Here is an 18,241-nt window from a genome sequence, read left to right on the forward strand (position 1 = left end):
TATTAAGAATATAATACTGTTTTTCTTCATATTCATCCCAAACTCTTATGTAGCACATGTATTTTTGTCCTAATGGTACTAATTTCAAGATGCTCTGAATTTAGTAGAACAAACAAATTTAGAAAAACAAAACTGATGACATACCCAGAAAATTACGTATACATTTTATTGTGGAACACAGAATCGGACTTGTATCAACAGCTCCAGGTTCTAATGAAAGGATAAAGAAACTCTCTAGACAACCTTAACTATGTTCCAAAACATACAAGCTTTTTACAGTTTAAAATGCAAACTATAGTTTTCTTAGATTGAAGGTCATTCTCTCACTCTGGATAACGATAAGAAAGAGTCCGTGGAGATGAAACAGAAGTTGTCTGGAGGATTAAATTTACTAGGGGACACCAACAGAATAAGTATTGGCTGTGGAAGTAGAGTTTAATATTGTACCATGTCTTGGCTCCTTAAGGTTATTAAAAGAAGACAAGTACAGACTGAAATAAAAGCTTCTACTCAGATTTTTTTCTGTAATTTTACTGCCTGCAGATATGGAAAGCAATAAAAAGGGAAATTTAATCAGTATCTAAAATTCTCTCCTAATCTATGGACAGAAACTTCTAGTGGTGACCAACTGTTACAGCAGTCATAATGAAACTTCACTGTACCAAACACATTTAAATATAAACTGACAAATACTGAAGTTACTTGACTTTATATAACCTAACATTTTTGGTTTTCAAAAACACCATGGGCCATGACTCACAACATACCAATGTGGACCAATGAACTCAATTATGCAACTTTTGTTGAGCCATCAGAGATGCTAGTCTCTTTTTTTCCCACTGAGCTAGATGGTATGAGGACATGAGCCTGAAGCCCTTGGGGTCAGCACCTGGCACTTATGTATAGGGCCAATCCAGGGGCATTTGAGCTAAGAGATGAATTCTGTGAACACTATGTCCAAAATAAAGTTATGCCCAAAGCTATATTATTCTTACACTTTTAGTCACAAAGCCAATAAAGTCTTCTAAGCCAGTTTGGGTTAAAACTGGCTTTATGAACAAACAAACAAAAACTGTAAGTGATATAATTCCTCTTTTTAGATTTCCCAAAAGCTTATAAAGGGATAGGGGGATTCAGAATATCATGTCTGATTATTTCTTATAGTTTAAATATTTTTTTTAAATAAATATTTTATTTTGAAAAAATGCACAATTAATGACAAAAATAAACAAAATTACCAAGGTACTCCAGGGAAGAGGCTACATTTGCATCCCAAACTGCATGCAAATGAGCCCAGGGATTACTATAGTGGAAAACTCCAATAAAGACTAGTCCTGAAAGGGCCAAGCAGAACACCAAAGTATGAAAAGAGCCAGGGTTCTTGATAAGGAGTCTGCTAACTATATATATTTATTTCTTACCTTTGAATGTTTGTAGCTACAAGCAGAAGTCACGTCTCCTATAAATTCTATATGAATTCTAGAATTTTGCAACTTAATATCACTACCTACCATTTTCTTATCTTCAATGCCAACACTGGAGCTCAGTAACTGCATGTTAAAAAAGGCCAAAATGCCCAACAACTTAGGTTGCAAATAATCAGCCTAATAAAAAAAAAACCACATAAAACAGATATTATGTAAGTTTTACAGATTGAATTTCATAAATCAACATTTAACTAACATCATTTCTATATTACCCATGTTAGGATATTAGAATAAGCACTTGGTGGATTTTCTCTAAAAGTATATATTCTCACATCTAGTATTTTAAAAATTAGTGAAACTAGAATGGGAGAAGATATTTGCAAATGACGTATCAGATAAAGGGCTAGTATCCAAAATCTATAAAGAACTTCTTAAACTCAACACCCAAAGAACAAATGATCCAATCAAGAAATGGGCAAAAGACATGAACAGATATTTTTCCAAAGAAGACATCCAAATGGCCAAGAGACACGTGAAAAAGTGCTCAACATCTCTTGGCATCAGGGAAATCCAAATCAAAACCTCAGTGAGATACCACCTCACACCAGTCAGAATGGCTAAAATTAACAAGTCAGGAAACGACAGATGTTGACGGGGATGCGGAGAAAGGGGAACCCTCCTACACTGTTGGTGGGAATGCAAGCTGGTGCAACCACTCTGGAAAACAGTACGGAGGTTCCTCAAACAGTTGAAAATAGAGCTACCATACGATCCAGCAATTGCACTACTGGGTATTTACCCCAAAGATACAAATGTAGGGATCCGAAGGGGTACGTGCACCCTGATGTTTATAGCAGCAATGTCCACAATAGCCAAACTGTGGAAAGAGCCGATTTTGACCTACCCAGTGTGTGATGCTGGGTAAGTGACTTAACTCCTCTGAGTCTGTAAAATGAAAAGACTTATTGCACAGAGATGTTGTAGAGATTAAATAAGATAACATGCATTAAGCACTAAGAAAATAGTAAAGTACTCCTTTTGCTACAGGGGCCATTGAGAAGCAGCAGCCATGGCTCTGCATGACTCTATGGCCATGGGCCTCAACGAGGGCCAAAAGGTGACTAAGAACATGAACAAACCAAGGTAAAGAAAGTGCTGCAGGCACCTCATCAAGCACATCAAGTTTGTGCAGACATGGTATGAGAGGTGTGTGGCTTCACCCCATATGGCAGCATGCAAAGGAGCTGCTCAAGTTTTCCAAGTACAAGCACACCCTCAAGTTCATCAAGAAAAGGATGGGGGGGGGGATGGGGGGATGGGTTAGCCTGGTGATGGGTATTAAAGAGGGCACATTCTGCGTAGAGCACTGGGTGTTATGCACAAACAATGAATCATGGAACACTACATCAAAAACTAATGATATAATGTATGGTGATTAACATAACAATAAAAAAATTTAAAAAAAGAAAAGAAAGGATGGGGACACACATCCGTGCCAAGACGAAGAGAAAGGAGCTGAGCAATGTCCTGGCAGCCATGAGGAAAGCAGCAGCCAAAAAGGACTGAACCCCTCTCCTCTTTATGTAATAAAGCCTTTTTTGGAACTTGGGGAAAAAAATACAGTAAAGTGTTCCATTTAAGTTGTTAATATTATTACAAAATGGGAATGTGAGTACTCTGCAAAGAAGAATATTCAAAATATTTATGTATGGACAAGGAAGGGGCAAGGATACTGGGGCACCTGGGTGGCTCAGTCAGTTAAGCGTCTGCCTTTGGATCGGGTCATGATCCTTGGGTCCTGGGATCAAGGCCCGCATTGGACTCCTTGCTCTGTGCGGAGCCTGCTTCTCCCTCTCTCCCTCTCTCTCTCACTCACTCTTTCTCTCAAATAAATATTAAAAAAAAATAAAGGATAAAGTAGACAAAGTAGAGAAAAAGAGCCAATAAAGACTGAGTAGACAGTAAAAAAAAAAAAAAAAATCAAAAAAGTGTGGTATGACAGAAGCCACAGGGAAGGGATGGTCAGTTGTACTGAATACCCCTGAAAGGCTAAATAAGATAGGAAAAGAGAAGTAGTTAGTATGTTGTGCCAAACAGGTGGTTGGGAGTGGAAGTTTTTTAACTCCAGTTAAAAAGTAGTGAAGAAAAAGTAATTTGAACATTTTTACCCAGTGAAAAAATAAAATCTATAATCATTTCAAAACACATCTTTTTCAATATATACCTTGCTGTGACCATATAATTCAAATCATCAACCTTTTCAAAATAAAAATCCTAATTTGAAATTTAAATAAATCTCTAGCATTTGGAAGATGCATACAATACCTCTTTCTCCAGTCTCACAATTAAGCTACAAAAAGGCAAAAACAAACAAAAAGCCCATAAAACATTCCTTACCATTAATTCCGGTGATGTGATCTCTCTGGGGCCCTGATATGGATCATCACTAGATGCAAATGAGGCAAGTATTGACAAACCATTGAAAACCTGTTGATAGTGTTCTCCAATACGTAGCAATAATTCATTATGCAATCCTTGGAAATCTTGCCTCAACAGACTCCCCAGTTCAATTTCTGTTTCATTCTAATGCAAAGATACATTAAAAAAAGTAGTAATAACAGGCTTTTGGAAGTAAGTATCTTGATTTTAACATACTATTAGTAAATCAAGAGTTTTAGATCATCTGACAAGATTTACTAACGGTATTTTTAAAAGGTATTAGAAAAGGATTTTAATCTGAATTTCTCCCAGGTCTCCATGGGCTACAGGTAATGAAGAAAAGTGATTAGACTATTTTCAAATAAAATTTTAAAAAGGAAGTCCCAGTTTTCTTAAAATATCATCAACTCATTATTCTTAGATACATAATCCCTAGGAGAAAATATAGTATAGTGGCTTAGAGCAGTCTTTCTGGTCAAACTGTTTGAATTTAAATTCCAGCTTTGTCACTTACTACTTCCGCTGTGACCTGGACAAGTTACCTAATCTGACCTCTCTCTGCCTTAGCTTTCTCAATTATAAAATGGAAAAATAACAGCATCTTTATCTCATTGGATAACTAATGAGGACTAAGTGAAATGATCCATATAAATTGTTTAGTAAAGTTCTGACATGTAGGAAAATATTATTATCATTCTACCTCTACAATATAGATTTTCTTTCTCAAAATGAGTAAACATACTCAATATTCAATAATTCTCATGTGGAAAGAAATCTGTTGCTACCATATTTGAAACACATGAAAATAAATTAACATCAGAGAAAACAGTAGTCACATATATGTATCTGAGAGTTTCTCCTGTTCCTGCATAGTCTTGTATTTTTTCAAAGATATTGTTACGGGGGTGCCTGGCTGTCCCAGTCGTTTAAGTATCCAGCTCTTGATTTCGGCTCAGGTCATGATCTCAGGGTCTTGGAATCGAGCCCTGTGCCCCACGTTGGACTCCACACTCAGCAGCGGGGAGTCTGCTTATCCCTCTGCTCCACCCCACTGCACATGCTTGCACAAACTCTCTCCCTCTCAAATAAATAAAATCTTAAAAAAAAACAAAACTCTCTTCCTCTGTCCCTCCCCATGTGCATTCGCTCCTCTAAAAAAAGATTAATTAAAAAAAAATATCATTGCTAGTATGACACCAAAAAAGAAGTATAAGCTATAATTTTAAATTTTAAAAAACAAGCAAAATACTGGGCCAAATTGCAATCAGAGCACTAAGTAACTAAACAAACACTAACATTATGCTATAGTTGAGATTGCCTCTTCCTGTAAATATAATTACTTGCATATCGGTCAACTTACACTCCAATCAAAAAATTCATTTTTTAAAAAAGATTTTATTTATTTATTTGAGAGAGAGAGAAAGAGAGTGAGCATGAGTGGGGAGAAGGAGAAGCAGGCTTCCCACTGAGCAGGGAGCCCAATGCAGGGCTCAATCCCAGGAGCCCAGGACCATGACCTGAGCAGATACTTAATCGACTGAGCCACCAAGTGCCCCTCCAATCAAAAAATTCTAAAATGAGGGGTGCCTGGATGACTCAGTCGTTAAGCATCTGCCTTTGGCTCAGGTCATGATCCCAGGGACCTGGGATCAAGCCCTGCATCGGGCTCCCTGCTTGGTGGGAAGCCTGCTTCTCCCTCTCCCACTCCCCCTGCTTGTGTTCCCTCTCTCGCTGTGTCTCTCTGTCAAATAAATAAAATCTTTAAAAAAAAAAAAAATTCTAAAATGAGGGGTGTCTGGTTGGCTCACTTGGAAGAACATGTGACTCTTGATCCTGGGGGTGTGAGTTGAGCCCCACAATGGGTGTAGAGACTATAAAAAAAATAAAATAAAATAAGCTAAAAAAAAAATTCTAAAATGAAATGAGTTGAGAACCTGATCCACGAATGGATGATTATCATATGCCATTATGGTGAAATGATCAAAGAAAATAACAAATGAGGAAAAAAAAAAAAAAGAAAATAACAAATGAATAATTCTATTTAATATGCTCCTCTAGGCCCAAAATAAAGCTTATTTACATGATACTATTTGCACTTATATTACTTTAGAATAAGCTATAAATTACCCACTCTCCTTCCTACAACATTACAACAGCTTTCCTATAATGCTAATTTAAACAAAAGAGTAAAATATACACAAACATACAATTACCTTCAGATAATGAAGGGCACGTTCTAACTCATCCTTGGAACAGGAACAGACCAAATGAGAAAAAATATATTTGAAGTTATTTATTAAAATCTCTCTACGATTGACATTTAATTGTTTTCCTAAAGTTCGAATGAGAGCAGAAGCTGCAGGGCTTGCTTTGGCAGCAAGGTCAGGTAGCAGAACTTGTAATGTCCTCTGAAAAAGAAACACTACAATTACTAAAAAGTACATTTGTCCAGGTAATTACATATTCACATAAGTTATATGCAAAAATATTTTAAAATGCCAAACAAATCTAGAGTCCATATATGACTTAAATTCAGATTTACCATTTATTCATTCAACAGATACTTACTGAGCATCTACTATGATTCAGGCACTACAGTTATAGAAACAAAAAAATGGCCAAGGTCCCTGATAGCACAGAGGTCACACTGTAGCTAACACATAAGCTAATACATAAGTAAAGAAGATAACTTTTCATGAGTATGTATTAAAATATACTCATGCTCTTAGGCAGAAGTTCCAAGTTTGATTTATTATTTGGGCTAACTTGGATTTAGACAACAAGCAAGAGTAACCATAAATACAGTATTTTAAGTTTTTTTTTAATTAAAAAGTTGATGCTTCAATATTAATAAAACCATTTTAACACACTCACCATCCCAACATGGCAAAAAAAATCTGTTTTGATTTTGGTCTACTTCCTTTAAGATCTTATTCATTAAATATATATAAAATTCCAAACATAAAATGGTTGGCCTTTCATTTATTCATTCAAGGTGTATCTAAAAAACACCTACTACATGTCAGTCACTACACTAGGCACTGGAGACGTAATAGTAATAAGCCTCAGGCCCTGCCCTCAGAGATGCTTATACCTTACTTAATACCTTTCAATTTAATATTGAAATGAAGCTATTTTAAGACTGATTTAACATAAGTCTACAAAATATTAAAAATTATTATATTAATGGTTCGTTCTATAACTAAATATTAGACATTTAGTTTCAGGGTTTTGTTTAGTTTTGCTACGTGGAAAATGCTGCAATAAACACCTGCACTTTTGGTTCCCAGAGTGAAATTACTGAATGAAAAGGTAAGAGTATCTTTATGATCCTTACTGTATACAATCATATTTCCTTCCAGGATTTGGCCAATTTACAAGCAATTTTAAGTTTGTTTAAAACACAGTAATATTGTAGGGAGAAATACTCAGTTCTGACAGTGTGAATCACTATTATAATTTATTAAGGATAATGATAACTTTGCCCTTGCAAAAAGGTAGTAAGATAATCTACTCCATCCATCTTTCAAATCTCAACCCTAATGACATTTCAAAGGCTTCCTAAACCACTCCATACTACAAACTCTGTAATCTGAATTCACAGGAGATCATATATATCAACAGTTCTGTACTATATTACTTTAACTCCTTAGGAATAAAAATGATATAAGACTGTGCATTACCAATGGAACCAATCATAGCACTCAAGACATAAGGGCTCAGTCAACTGAATTAGCATTAATCAATTAGTATTAACTTTTCAGGATAACTAACCATATAAAGCAATAACTCAAATTAATATGAACTTAAATTTTATAACATATCAAAGTCAAAACATGTAAATTTGAAAATCCAGGATCTATATGCTCCTCACTGTACTTGCCAGATTTTCTTTAAACAAGACTAGAATGGAATAAACACAAAATTGAAAACCTCAATTAAGTCAACTACACCTTGCAACTTACAGTAAGGAAACGATTAAGATCAGGAAAGTCAAAAACATTGGCAATTTCAGACAAGGTATTTAAAGCCATTTCTCTCTGGTGAGCCACATCTTGTTTCCTCATCTCAGCATTCTGGCATGGAGTACTAGGAAGTGCTGTCATCTGACTGGAATGGAGGGATTCTACTAAAAACTAGAGCAAAACAATTTGTTAATTTTCATACAAGGAAGGAAATTTAACAAATACTCTCTAAGCTAACATAAAGAACATTATCAGTGCTCTAAACACATTACCTGAATTACCTCATTCAATTTTTGTTTAACAACCTTAATAAGGTAGATTATGTCATAATCTCCCTTTTACAAATGGAGAAGCCATGTTTAGTTCAGAAATTTAAATCTACACCACTAACAAGGCAAAGCCAGTATTTTAACATATCCTAACTTTTCAACCATGAATTGTATCAACCTTTTTAAAAACAAAGTGCCTTTCCACAATATTAAAAAAGTTTATCGCCACTAAAAGGCTAAAAAAGCATTTCTTAATAGATCAACAATAGAGCATAAGTCAATATACTATAAGATGATTTTCCCCTCCCATTTATAATATATATCTCCAGACCAAGATCATAAAATATAAAACTGGTAAGATTTAGGTTCTCTTATTAAATAAACTGAATACATCATTTTAAAAATATATCCTTTAGGGGCGCCTGGGTGGTTCAGTGGGTTAAGTGTCTGCCCTCAGCTCAGGTCATGATTCTCAGGGTCCTAGGATCGAGCACCACATAGGTCTCCTTGCTCAGAGGGGAATCTGCTTCTCCCTGTGTCCCTCCCCCGCTCATGTGTGTGCATGCTCTCTCTCCCAAATAAATAAAATTTAAAAAATATATATATATCCTTTAAAGCAAGACAAATAAAATATATATATATATATATATATATATATATATATATATATATGGCTTTTTTTTTTTAAATTCTTGCAAAATACTGCTATTTCCTATAGTCAAGGCCAGTCCTGACTCTCACCTGACAGATGGGTTTCTTATACTGGCTGAAAAAGTTCTGCAGTTTAACACTCTTAGCTGCAACCAGAGCTCTGATTTCTGTATATGCTGCTCCAGAGACAGATGCTGACTTCGATAATAAACAATGCAATAAATGCAAAAGTGCAAAAGGTACCAAATCTCCTTTTGCTGCCCTAAAATTAAAAAAAGTTATCATCAATGTCTCAAATATAAATGGAAATTCATAAAAAAATACATGTTGATAACACATTTCTTTCTGTATCATCTGTCACACCACCATTTCTAACACAAAGCAAACAAAGAAGGAAGTATACAAATGCTGCCAAATATACCTTCCAATATCCCCTGTTGTAAGAATCAAGGTATCCTTCAACTCATTATTTCTTGAGATTTGAGCATGTGTATATGCTTCCTTCATTCTTAAGACAAAAAGCTAGAATGATAAAATTAACTAGTTAAAGAATTTTTTAGAGCCAGGTTAATGAAGATACAAATGTTTAAAAATAAAAACTATCAACCTCTTTTATAAATCCATCTTCAGAGTCCAAGGATTCCAATATATGCTTGATATTTCCACTAAAAGCCACTCTAACATCCTTGTCTGGATCTTCCATTAAATTCAATAAAGTTCCAAGAACTGTTTTCACATCTGTTTCATCTTCTCTAAAATCAAGGTGCTTACAAAGATGATATAGATTATCTATGAAAGCTAAAGGGTGAGAGCATATAATACCTAATTTAACACATCAAGTATCAAAGTTATACAGTAAAAAAATCAATAAACAATTTACAAAGATTTCTAACTGGCTTTATAATGTCAATATTTAAATTAGAGCACACAGATTTGTGGAAGATTAAATTGAATACTTGCAAATTTAAATTTACTTTATACTTAATAAAAGTTATAAATAATCTGCATCTAAAATAAATTCTAGATTTTTTTAAGGTATAAAATGACTAGTCACTTAGATTTTGTAGATCATATTTTACCAAGATAGACTTAAAAGCACATTTCACTAATCCAGGGTGCCTAGGTGGCTCAGTCAGTTAAGCATCTGACCCTTGATTTTGACTCACGACCTCAGGGTAATAAGATCATGACCTCAGGGTTGTGAGATCGAGCCCCGCCTTGGGCTCCATGCTGGGTGTGGAGCCTGATTGAGATTCTCCCTCCCTCTGCCCCTCTCCACCCTCTTAAAAAAAAAAAAAAGCAGCACATTTCACTAATCCAAAAACTGTGAACAGTTGTAAGGGCAATCTTAGCCTTACTGTTAATCTTACATTACAATATTCAGGGAGTCCTAGAAACTACCTATTACATATTATCTTGAAAACCTGAGAACAAGTTGCAATTTACTACCCAAACAAATGGATCTTACAAGTATTTATGTAAATCTCATGCTCTCAACATACTCATATATTACCACTGGAAAAGTGGCTAAGAAGATAGCCTATATATTGTCCTCAATTGGGCAAAGTATCTAATTATTTGAAGTTCTGAAGGTCCAAGGTAGTGGCCCGGGACACATTAAGAAGGTCCCTGGTATCACTAAAGAGGATATAGAATATTGAACCTCATGATACTGAACTAAACACCAGGTATCCCCAAGTAAGCTATCATATCAAATGAGCATTTAAAAATCCAAAAATTACTTCCCTTGTTAGTTCTGTGATACAGTCTAATACCAGATATCCCATTTATAAGTAATCATTACATGACCATTGAATCAAGCATGTCTAATTTTTTAAGGCTTTGGGCCTATTCTATCACTGATTTAAAAAAAAAGAAGTTAAAAAGGTTTTAAAGTAGGGTGCCTGGGTGGCTCAGTTGGTTAAATGTCTGCCTTCGGCTCAGGTCATGATCCTAGGGTCCTGGGATCAAGCCCCAGGTCAGGCTCCCTGCTCATCAGGGAATCTGCTTCTCCCTCTCCCTTTGCCCCTCCCCGCAACTGGTGCACATGCTCTCTCTCTCAAATAAATAAATAAAATCTTTAAAAAAAAAGGTTTTAAAGTATTAGACAGATCATAACAAATCACCCACCAAGTTTCACTGGACTAGATATTTTTTTTTTCAGTAGGAAAAGGAAAGGCTTGCAAACAGAAGCTTTTAGTTGAGAAGATGAACATTCGTGTTGAGAAGTGACTTTTAGGCTTTTACAGAAGAGGTCAATATGTCCATGTTCAGAAAAAGGTTCTGTTAAAGAACTTGTCAAATAAAACATGCCATGAAGCGTACACACAAGTTGACCAAGAATACAGGCAAATTCTTTCTTGACAATGTCAGAATCATCTTTGACTTTATCTCTGGGGAGAAAAAAGAAAAGGTACTAACTAAACCTCACTTTATTTTGTGGTCTAAATAGTTTTGCTTAATTTGGGGCAAAAGTAATAGTAAGACAAAGCCTAGAAGGAAGAAAATTTAAATTCTAAAACTAAAATCAACATTTGCTCTATATAACGAGCAATATACATATATTTACATATAGTATGATTTTTCCAATCAAGTTATATACTCAAATTAAAATATTGATACATACATAAGAATCTTGGGCACTCTGTTACATGAATTCTGCTGCTGCAATAAGATAAAAAATCCATTAACACAACTAGCCCGGATTACTTCATGGGAGCTCTGTAGGGCCCAGCTATATACTGCTGTTCTCCATTCAAGGAATATTCTTCTTGGAAACAAAGTTAGAAGAAACACACACCGTGACTGTGCCTGTGGTGCTGAAAAAATGAAGTCTATTAAACAAGATTTCTAAGTGTTAATTTTATTTATATACGTATGTATACAAACACATATTCATTTTATATATGTATTCATTCTTTGTTGTAAAGTAACATTTAAAATATATATAATATTTAATTAAAAGCTCCTTTTTCAAAAATAAAGCATGTGCACTGAAAAAGCCCTATGTACAATCTTACTGGATAACCAGAGAAATGCAACTAAAAAGCACACCCATCAGAGAGCAAAAAAGTTTCTTTTAGTTACCTCAACACTTTTTTTTTTTTGATAGCAAACATTTTAAAGTCTGACAAAGTGAGGATGTGAGACAATAGGAACTCTCATATTCTGCTAAAAGGAATGTAAGCCGGAATGGCCTCTTTGGAGAACAATGCTGCAGAATAGAGCAGGGGATGTGCAAATCCTACAATCTGTTCAATTTGTTACTTCTTAGAAATCTAACTCCTTTTTGAATTGTTAAAAATGTACTTCCTTATATGCAAACAATGAATCATGAAACACTACATCAAAAACTAATGATGTAATGTATGGTGATTAACATAACATAATAAAATAAAATTTAAAAAAATGTACTTCCTCTTTTAATTATTGAAAAAAAACAGCAACGTGTTAGAAGTCCCACATAGAGATGAGTTAAACCACACATATAGAATTTTGTGACCACTTACAGTAGCTATCTGAAATCCTCTGGCTTAATGCTACAAGATTAGTGGCAAATGTGGTCAACTTTAAAGAGCCATCATCAGAATGGGAATGAATCCATGGAAGTGAGAGCATTCCACACAAATCTTCCAGAATATGATCTTCAAAAGAAGTTTTCACTACAGAAACACACAACAGGTGATAGATTATATCTTTTTCCTTAATCATATTTACCTATATCTTTTTTCAATAAAAATAAATGTCCTAAACATCAGGTAGAATTATAGCATTTAATAAACAAAGGTTCTTAATATAGAGATGATGTTCTGAGGTCTGTGAACCCGAAGAAATTAAATGTTACTTTATAAAAATATGCATCCATGTATTTTTTAGAAGGATCAAAAGCATTCTTCAGAAATTCTCAAAAAAATTTAATAGTTCTAAATCATTTCTATTGGCTGAAAAATAATAAATCAAAATATTACAGACAAATTTGGAACTTAGAAATTACTGAATTAATTACTGAATTATTGAAATAGAACTGAAAAAGAACAAGAACTAAAATCAAGAAAAAACTGTTGGGTATTCCAAACATTGTGCATTTAAGCCTCACTCAAAAGAGCCTATTTCTATACTGATGATCTTTAAAAGTTATTTTGTTCTACTGTTTATTTATACGTACCGTGAATATAAATCAGAGCATCATATATTTTCACCACTTTATCAATAATTGCCTCCAGGTCAGGCTTCTGAACAGATTCTAACAAACTCCTACAGCTCTTAAGCACTTTTGTGTAAAAATCCAAAGACATCCAAGTTATCTCTACTGAAGGTTTCTTTTTACATTTCTGTTGACAATCCTTGAAATTATGGCTGCAGCTAAAACATTTTTAAGACACAGAATTACAATGAATTTTGTTATTCCAACCTAATATTGAAGTAAGTAAAAAAAAAACTGTGAATATAAAACTAACATAAATTTAAACCAATTCAAAGTAAATATGCACATCAATTAATATGACATTATTATTTTAAGTTCAAACTATTTATGTCAGTCTAAATCACTCTTAGGATTTGGTAATTAAAATTAATCTAGGATATTTAAATGTGGTATCACCAGGCTTAAAAATGACAGAAGATATCCCTGCATAATTATTAACTGCCTCAGTAAAACCCTTTCTTAGTAATAGAGTAGATTGCAGCCTAATCAGCTATTTCTTCAAGTTGTCTCAAATTCCAAATTTAATGCAATCTGAATTAATATAGTTTCTTTAAAATCTCCTTCATAACTTTTTATTGGCTAGTTAAGAGTCAGAAAATAACAGAATAAATGATCATGTAAAAAACTAACTCAGCTTTGGTCTATAACTTGACAGTAAAAATAAGACTAAATCTTCAGAGAAGATTCACACTTGTTTCTTCTGATAGAATAATTAACATAAATTAAGAATACCAAACTGAAAAGATAATTCTAACGAGTTCTAAATCCCTACTCTTATTATCAAAGGGAAATGTTCTTTTGACTAAATGTTTGACTAAAACATTGGCTTTTGAGTTATATAAAAATGTGCTCTGCTACTTTCTAATCATGTATGCCCAGGAAAGTTAGTTTAGGCTTCAGACAAAAACAGTCTTGTTAAAGAAGTAATCAAGAGGATGACCACCAGTTGACCCTCAAGCTGGACCCAGGCCATCAGAGGCTCCTCACCCCTTCCCCTGTCCTTGGAATGTACACTCTGCCTAATGGTCCCACAGTGGGAGCTGTTCCAAGGACACAGCCTTGAGAGTAAGGTGTTGTTGAGACCATCTGGACTGAATACATGACTTAACCTCATTAAGTCCTCCAAATAAACTTCTAAGATTCTGGAAAGTCAGTTGAGAGATCAATTTGTCTTTCACAGCTGTCTGAGACAAGAATGTAAGTAAGTTCCCTTATAAAACCTGCCACCTACAATCTGGAGTGGTCTGCCTCTTTCTTCAGTCTCTCCTTGCCCTGTGCATATAGGACCAATTTAGGAACCAATAAGCCTCAATTTCTCTAAGCCTCAATCTCTACTTTGTAAAGTAGGTATAACAGCATTTAACTTACAGAACTGTTATGAAGATTAAATAATATATGTATAGTACTTAATACAGTACCTAGCATTTAGCAGGTGCTCAATAAAAAACAAATATCTTTTCCATTTCACTGAAAAATCTGTGTTCTAAGGTCACACAAATTGAGCAAATAATGAAGTCTCCTAAAGCAATAAAGCCAAATTTATTACAGACAACCCACACAAAAAATACAAGTTATTTTACCAGTCCATGTTTTGATGACAACAATGAACAGTACACAGAGCAGTCAGCTGTAGGACAACAGTGATTCCTTCTACAGTTGCAATAACAGGATTCTTTAGACTACCATATTCAAGGAAAATCTGAAGGGACTCAGCTTTCTGTTTCAGGGCACTCCATAATATGCTCTTTTTGTTCATATCCACATGTTTAATTCTGTAATTAATTATAACCATAATATAAAGATATTCATATTTAGTATAAATTTGGTTAATATAAAATTGGTACAATTAAAACAACTTTCAGGGCTAACTGAAATATGGGAATTCTTTGATCACATTTGTTAACATATTTAAGTTTATTAACATATTTTAAATTGCTGATGAATATGTAATCTGAGATTTTTTTAGATACTAAGAAGTTAAATTAGACAGGCAAATAAAAACTTAAATCTTTTAAGTAACCATATGTAGTCATGTTATCTTTCACATTAGAATGGACTACAAGTATTAAGTATTTTAAAGCATTCCTCTGACTACCTTTAAAAAGAACAACTGCTGTGTATTTAAGTCAAAGCACTTAACTAAAGGTGATTTTTAAAAGTGAATAAAGTTTTATTAAATGACTAAATACAAACTGAATGAAGGTCATACTCCTCAGGCTGTTCTGGCGGTCTTCTGGAAGAGTTTAGAGATGAGCTGAGTCGACGCCTTTTGGCTGATATTCCATCACTATCACTGCTGAGGCTTTCCTGTTGAATTTGGCATTGAACCTTCTCAATGATTTCCATACTTTCCATTTTTAAGGCTGCATAAAGTGGGCCCAACAAATACTGAGAAAGAAAAAATTCAAAAACTATGCCTTAGGAAATACATTATTCAAAGACTGCAAAAATTCATTAGGTTATAAGTTTTCTATTAGGGTAAACTATTTTCAGAGTCTCATCAGGTAAAACAAAGACCTAAGTTAATCTATATAATTTCACAATCTATAAACAGACATATATATGACTCTGTATCTAGAACTATGGTTCTATAGTCCTAAAAGTCTTAAGACAAATTCTCTCTCTAACCAGTTTTTCCCTCTGTCAAAATTACAAAGAGGGGCGCCTGGGTGGCTCAGTTGGTTAAACATCTGCCTACAGCTCAGGTCATGATCCTAGAGTCCTGGGACCAAGCACTGGGTTCCCTCTGCTCCTCCCCCTGCTCCTACTTGCTCTAAGTAAATAAAATCTTAGTTTAAAAAATGCTACAAAGAAAAACTCTCTAAGGGAATTACTAACCACTTTCATACTACAAATCCAGCAAGGTAAAATATTTACTCAAGTTACTGTATATTTTATTGTACTGCCCATCTCTCACAGCCTGCATAATTTGGCATGACTAGTACTATGTACCCACAGGTTTTCTAAACGTGATTGAATATAACCTGTCAAAGATAAAATCTAGGTGAGTGCTTGAAGGTTTTGCAATTAAGTTGATAACTGGTCCCCTTTTAATTAGTAAGGCACTAAACATGCTTACACTTCACAAATTCTACTTTAAAATATCCTACTCCATTGGCAGTTCATTACCAAATTAGTGAAATCCTTCTCAAATCAAAGTAAAAGTCCATAATAAGGAGCCAAAGTGGATTGTGAAAAAACTCATTCCATTCTGAATATACGTTATTAAAGATATTCTATTTTCTCATTGTTACATCTTACATATATGCATACCCTTACATTATAAACAAAATACATAATACTTATCAAGTAACCTTAAAAATGACTTACCTCTGCATCTACCTGAAATCCAAGCACATCCACAAGAACTCTACAAATGTTTCTCACATAAACCTTCCTGACTTGTAAAGCAGATTCATACCCAGCTGGCACATATTTAAGGAAATACTGCAGTAAGTGGCACAAAGCTGCTTTTAGCAAATCAGACTTAAGCTGCATAAGCACACCATCTTCAAACATGACACAGAGTTTTTCCAGCAGCATATTTAAATAGACAGGTTCAATATTTCTATAAGCTTCTGCTTCAAAGGGGAACAGTGTTTTTATCAGCTTTGATAATGGTTCTTCATAGAGTTTCAACTGGTCAGCATCCATTTCTACAAGATGTTTTAATAATCCCAAAAATGAGCTGAAGAAAGTGCTTGCTGGTTGTGCTGGTAATCCACCAAGCTCAAAGAGTTCAGTTAAAAGGCTAATTGCTAAGGATTTAATTTTTGGACTACCATACTCTAGCAGAATACAACCTATCCGCCAAAGAAAGAGTTCTTGCCTTCTAAAAAACACAATTGCAACAATACGAATAAGAACTGTTAATAAAGTGACTTCAATAAATTCTAAATTTTGCATGTTCACCAATTGCAAAGGAGCTGGTTGTAAATATCCCACATGTTCATCTAGTTGACTTAAAAATCGGCTAACTACCACTGGCCATTCCACAAAGTGTCCCATTGCATTTTTTCTGTGGAGGTAAATCACATCTTCAAAAAGATGTAGTAATTCCTTTGTCAGTACTCCAAAAATTGCAGGGCTCTTGCTTTTAAAAAGAAATAATAATGAGCAGATAACTTCACTGATTTTCTTGTGTAACATATGACAGGATGGAGTTGCTGCAATCCGCAGAAGTCTTGTTATGATCCAATTACTGAATTCTTTAAAATAAACAAAAAAGATATTAAATAAGTACATCAGAAATGCTAACTAATTTGCTAAGTCCTTGATGATTCATTTTTTTTTTAAGATTTTATTTATTTATTTTGACAGAGACCGAGAGAAAGAGCACACAAGCAGGGAGAGGGGCAGAGGCAGAGGCAAGAGGGAGAAGCAGGCTCCTCGCTAAACAAGGAGCCTGATGCGGGACTCGATGCCAGGACCCTGGGATCATGACCTGAGCCGAATGTAGATGCTTAGCCAAATGAGCCACCCAAGTGTCCCGATTCATTTTTTAAAGTAAAACACTAACAAAATAGTCTAAAACATTCTCTACACAATGGAAATATGGTAATTTAGTACCAATTTTGGAGTCAAAGTCCTAACTTTCCACTTACGAGTTGTGTGAATTTTTCATCTCTAAACCTTGGTAACTTCGTCTATAAGAAGGAAATAAGGGTTACCATGAGGATCAAGTATGATAATATATGTGAAATTCTCAGCATAGTGCTTGAAGTTCAACAAATGGTTACTATTATCATTCCTTCAACAAATATTTATTGAGTGCCAACTCTGCCCCAAGTGCACAAAAACAAATCAGTCATAGTCCTCATGAATATTATATAGTTTCTCAAACTTAAGAGATACATTTTATATCATGACCCAGTCTACATACGCATATTTATTTTATTTAAATATATGAAACAAAAGTTTCATGAAAAAGTATTACATGCAATGTATTATGGTATTTTCTAGTCTATTATATTTTATATTCATAACCTACTAACCGGTTGTGACCTGTTGTTTAAAAAAGTGTGGCAAAGGGGCACCTGGGTGGCTCAGTCAGTAAAGCGTCTGCCTTCGGCTCAGGTCATGATCCTGGGTCCCTGGGATCAAACCCTGCATGGGGTTCCTTGCTCAGCGAGGAGTCTGCTTCTCCCTCCCCTTCTGACTCTCCGCCCCCCCCCCCCCAGTGCTCTCTCTCAAATGAATAAAAAAATCTTTAAAAAAATAAAATAAAAAAGTGTGGCAAAGAATATAGACAAACAGGTATTTATAATCCAGCTTAATAACCACTAT

The 18,241-nt window shown here is 34.5% G+C and overlaps 1 protein-coding gene and 1 pseudogene across 4 annotated transcripts in view; one reads left to right on the top strand and one right to left on the bottom strand.

Moving 5' to 3' along the window:
• The window catches only part of ATR (ATR serine/threonine kinase), a 94,956-nt gene that overhangs the window by 66,548 nt on the left and 10,167 nt on the right, over positions 1-18,241 (bottom strand). For 3 of the 4 annotated variants that reach the window (XM_027584272.2, XM_027584273.2, XM_027584271.2), the window contains exons 4-17: positions 16,286-17,163; positions 15,165-15,343; positions 14,536-14,727; positions 12,917-13,113; positions 12,261-12,413; positions 11,378-11,570; positions 10,882-11,144; positions 9,359-9,549; positions 9,173-9,273; positions 8,842-9,013; positions 7,832-8,002; positions 6,080-6,274; positions 3,825-4,010; positions 1,512-1,604 (exon numbers count right to left, since the gene is read on the bottom strand). In XM_027584272.2, the coding sequence (XP_027440073.1) occupies positions 1,512-1,604; positions 3,825-4,010; positions 6,080-6,274; positions 7,832-8,002; positions 8,842-9,013; positions 9,173-9,273; positions 9,359-9,549; positions 10,882-11,144; positions 11,378-11,570; positions 12,261-12,413; positions 12,917-13,113; positions 14,536-14,727; positions 15,165-15,343; positions 16,286-17,163 (3,164 nt within the window). Of the gene's footprint in view, positions 1-1,511; positions 1,605-3,824; positions 4,011-6,079; positions 6,275-7,831; positions 8,003-8,841; positions 9,014-9,172; positions 9,274-9,358; positions 9,550-10,881; positions 11,145-11,377; positions 11,571-12,260; positions 12,414-12,916; positions 13,114-14,535; positions 14,728-15,148; positions 15,344-16,285; positions 17,164-18,241 lie in introns of those variants that run through there. The other variant, XM_027584275.2, reaches the window with a different exon arrangement.
• LOC113916961 lies at positions 2,497-3,186 on the top strand (annotated as a pseudogene).

This window comes from Zalophus californianus, chromosome 1, assembly GCF_009762305.2.
Source record: "Zalophus californianus isolate mZalCal1 chromosome 1, mZalCal1.pri.v2, whole genome shotgun sequence".
NCBI lineage: Eukaryota > Metazoa > Chordata > Mammalia > Carnivora > Otariidae > Zalophus > Zalophus californianus.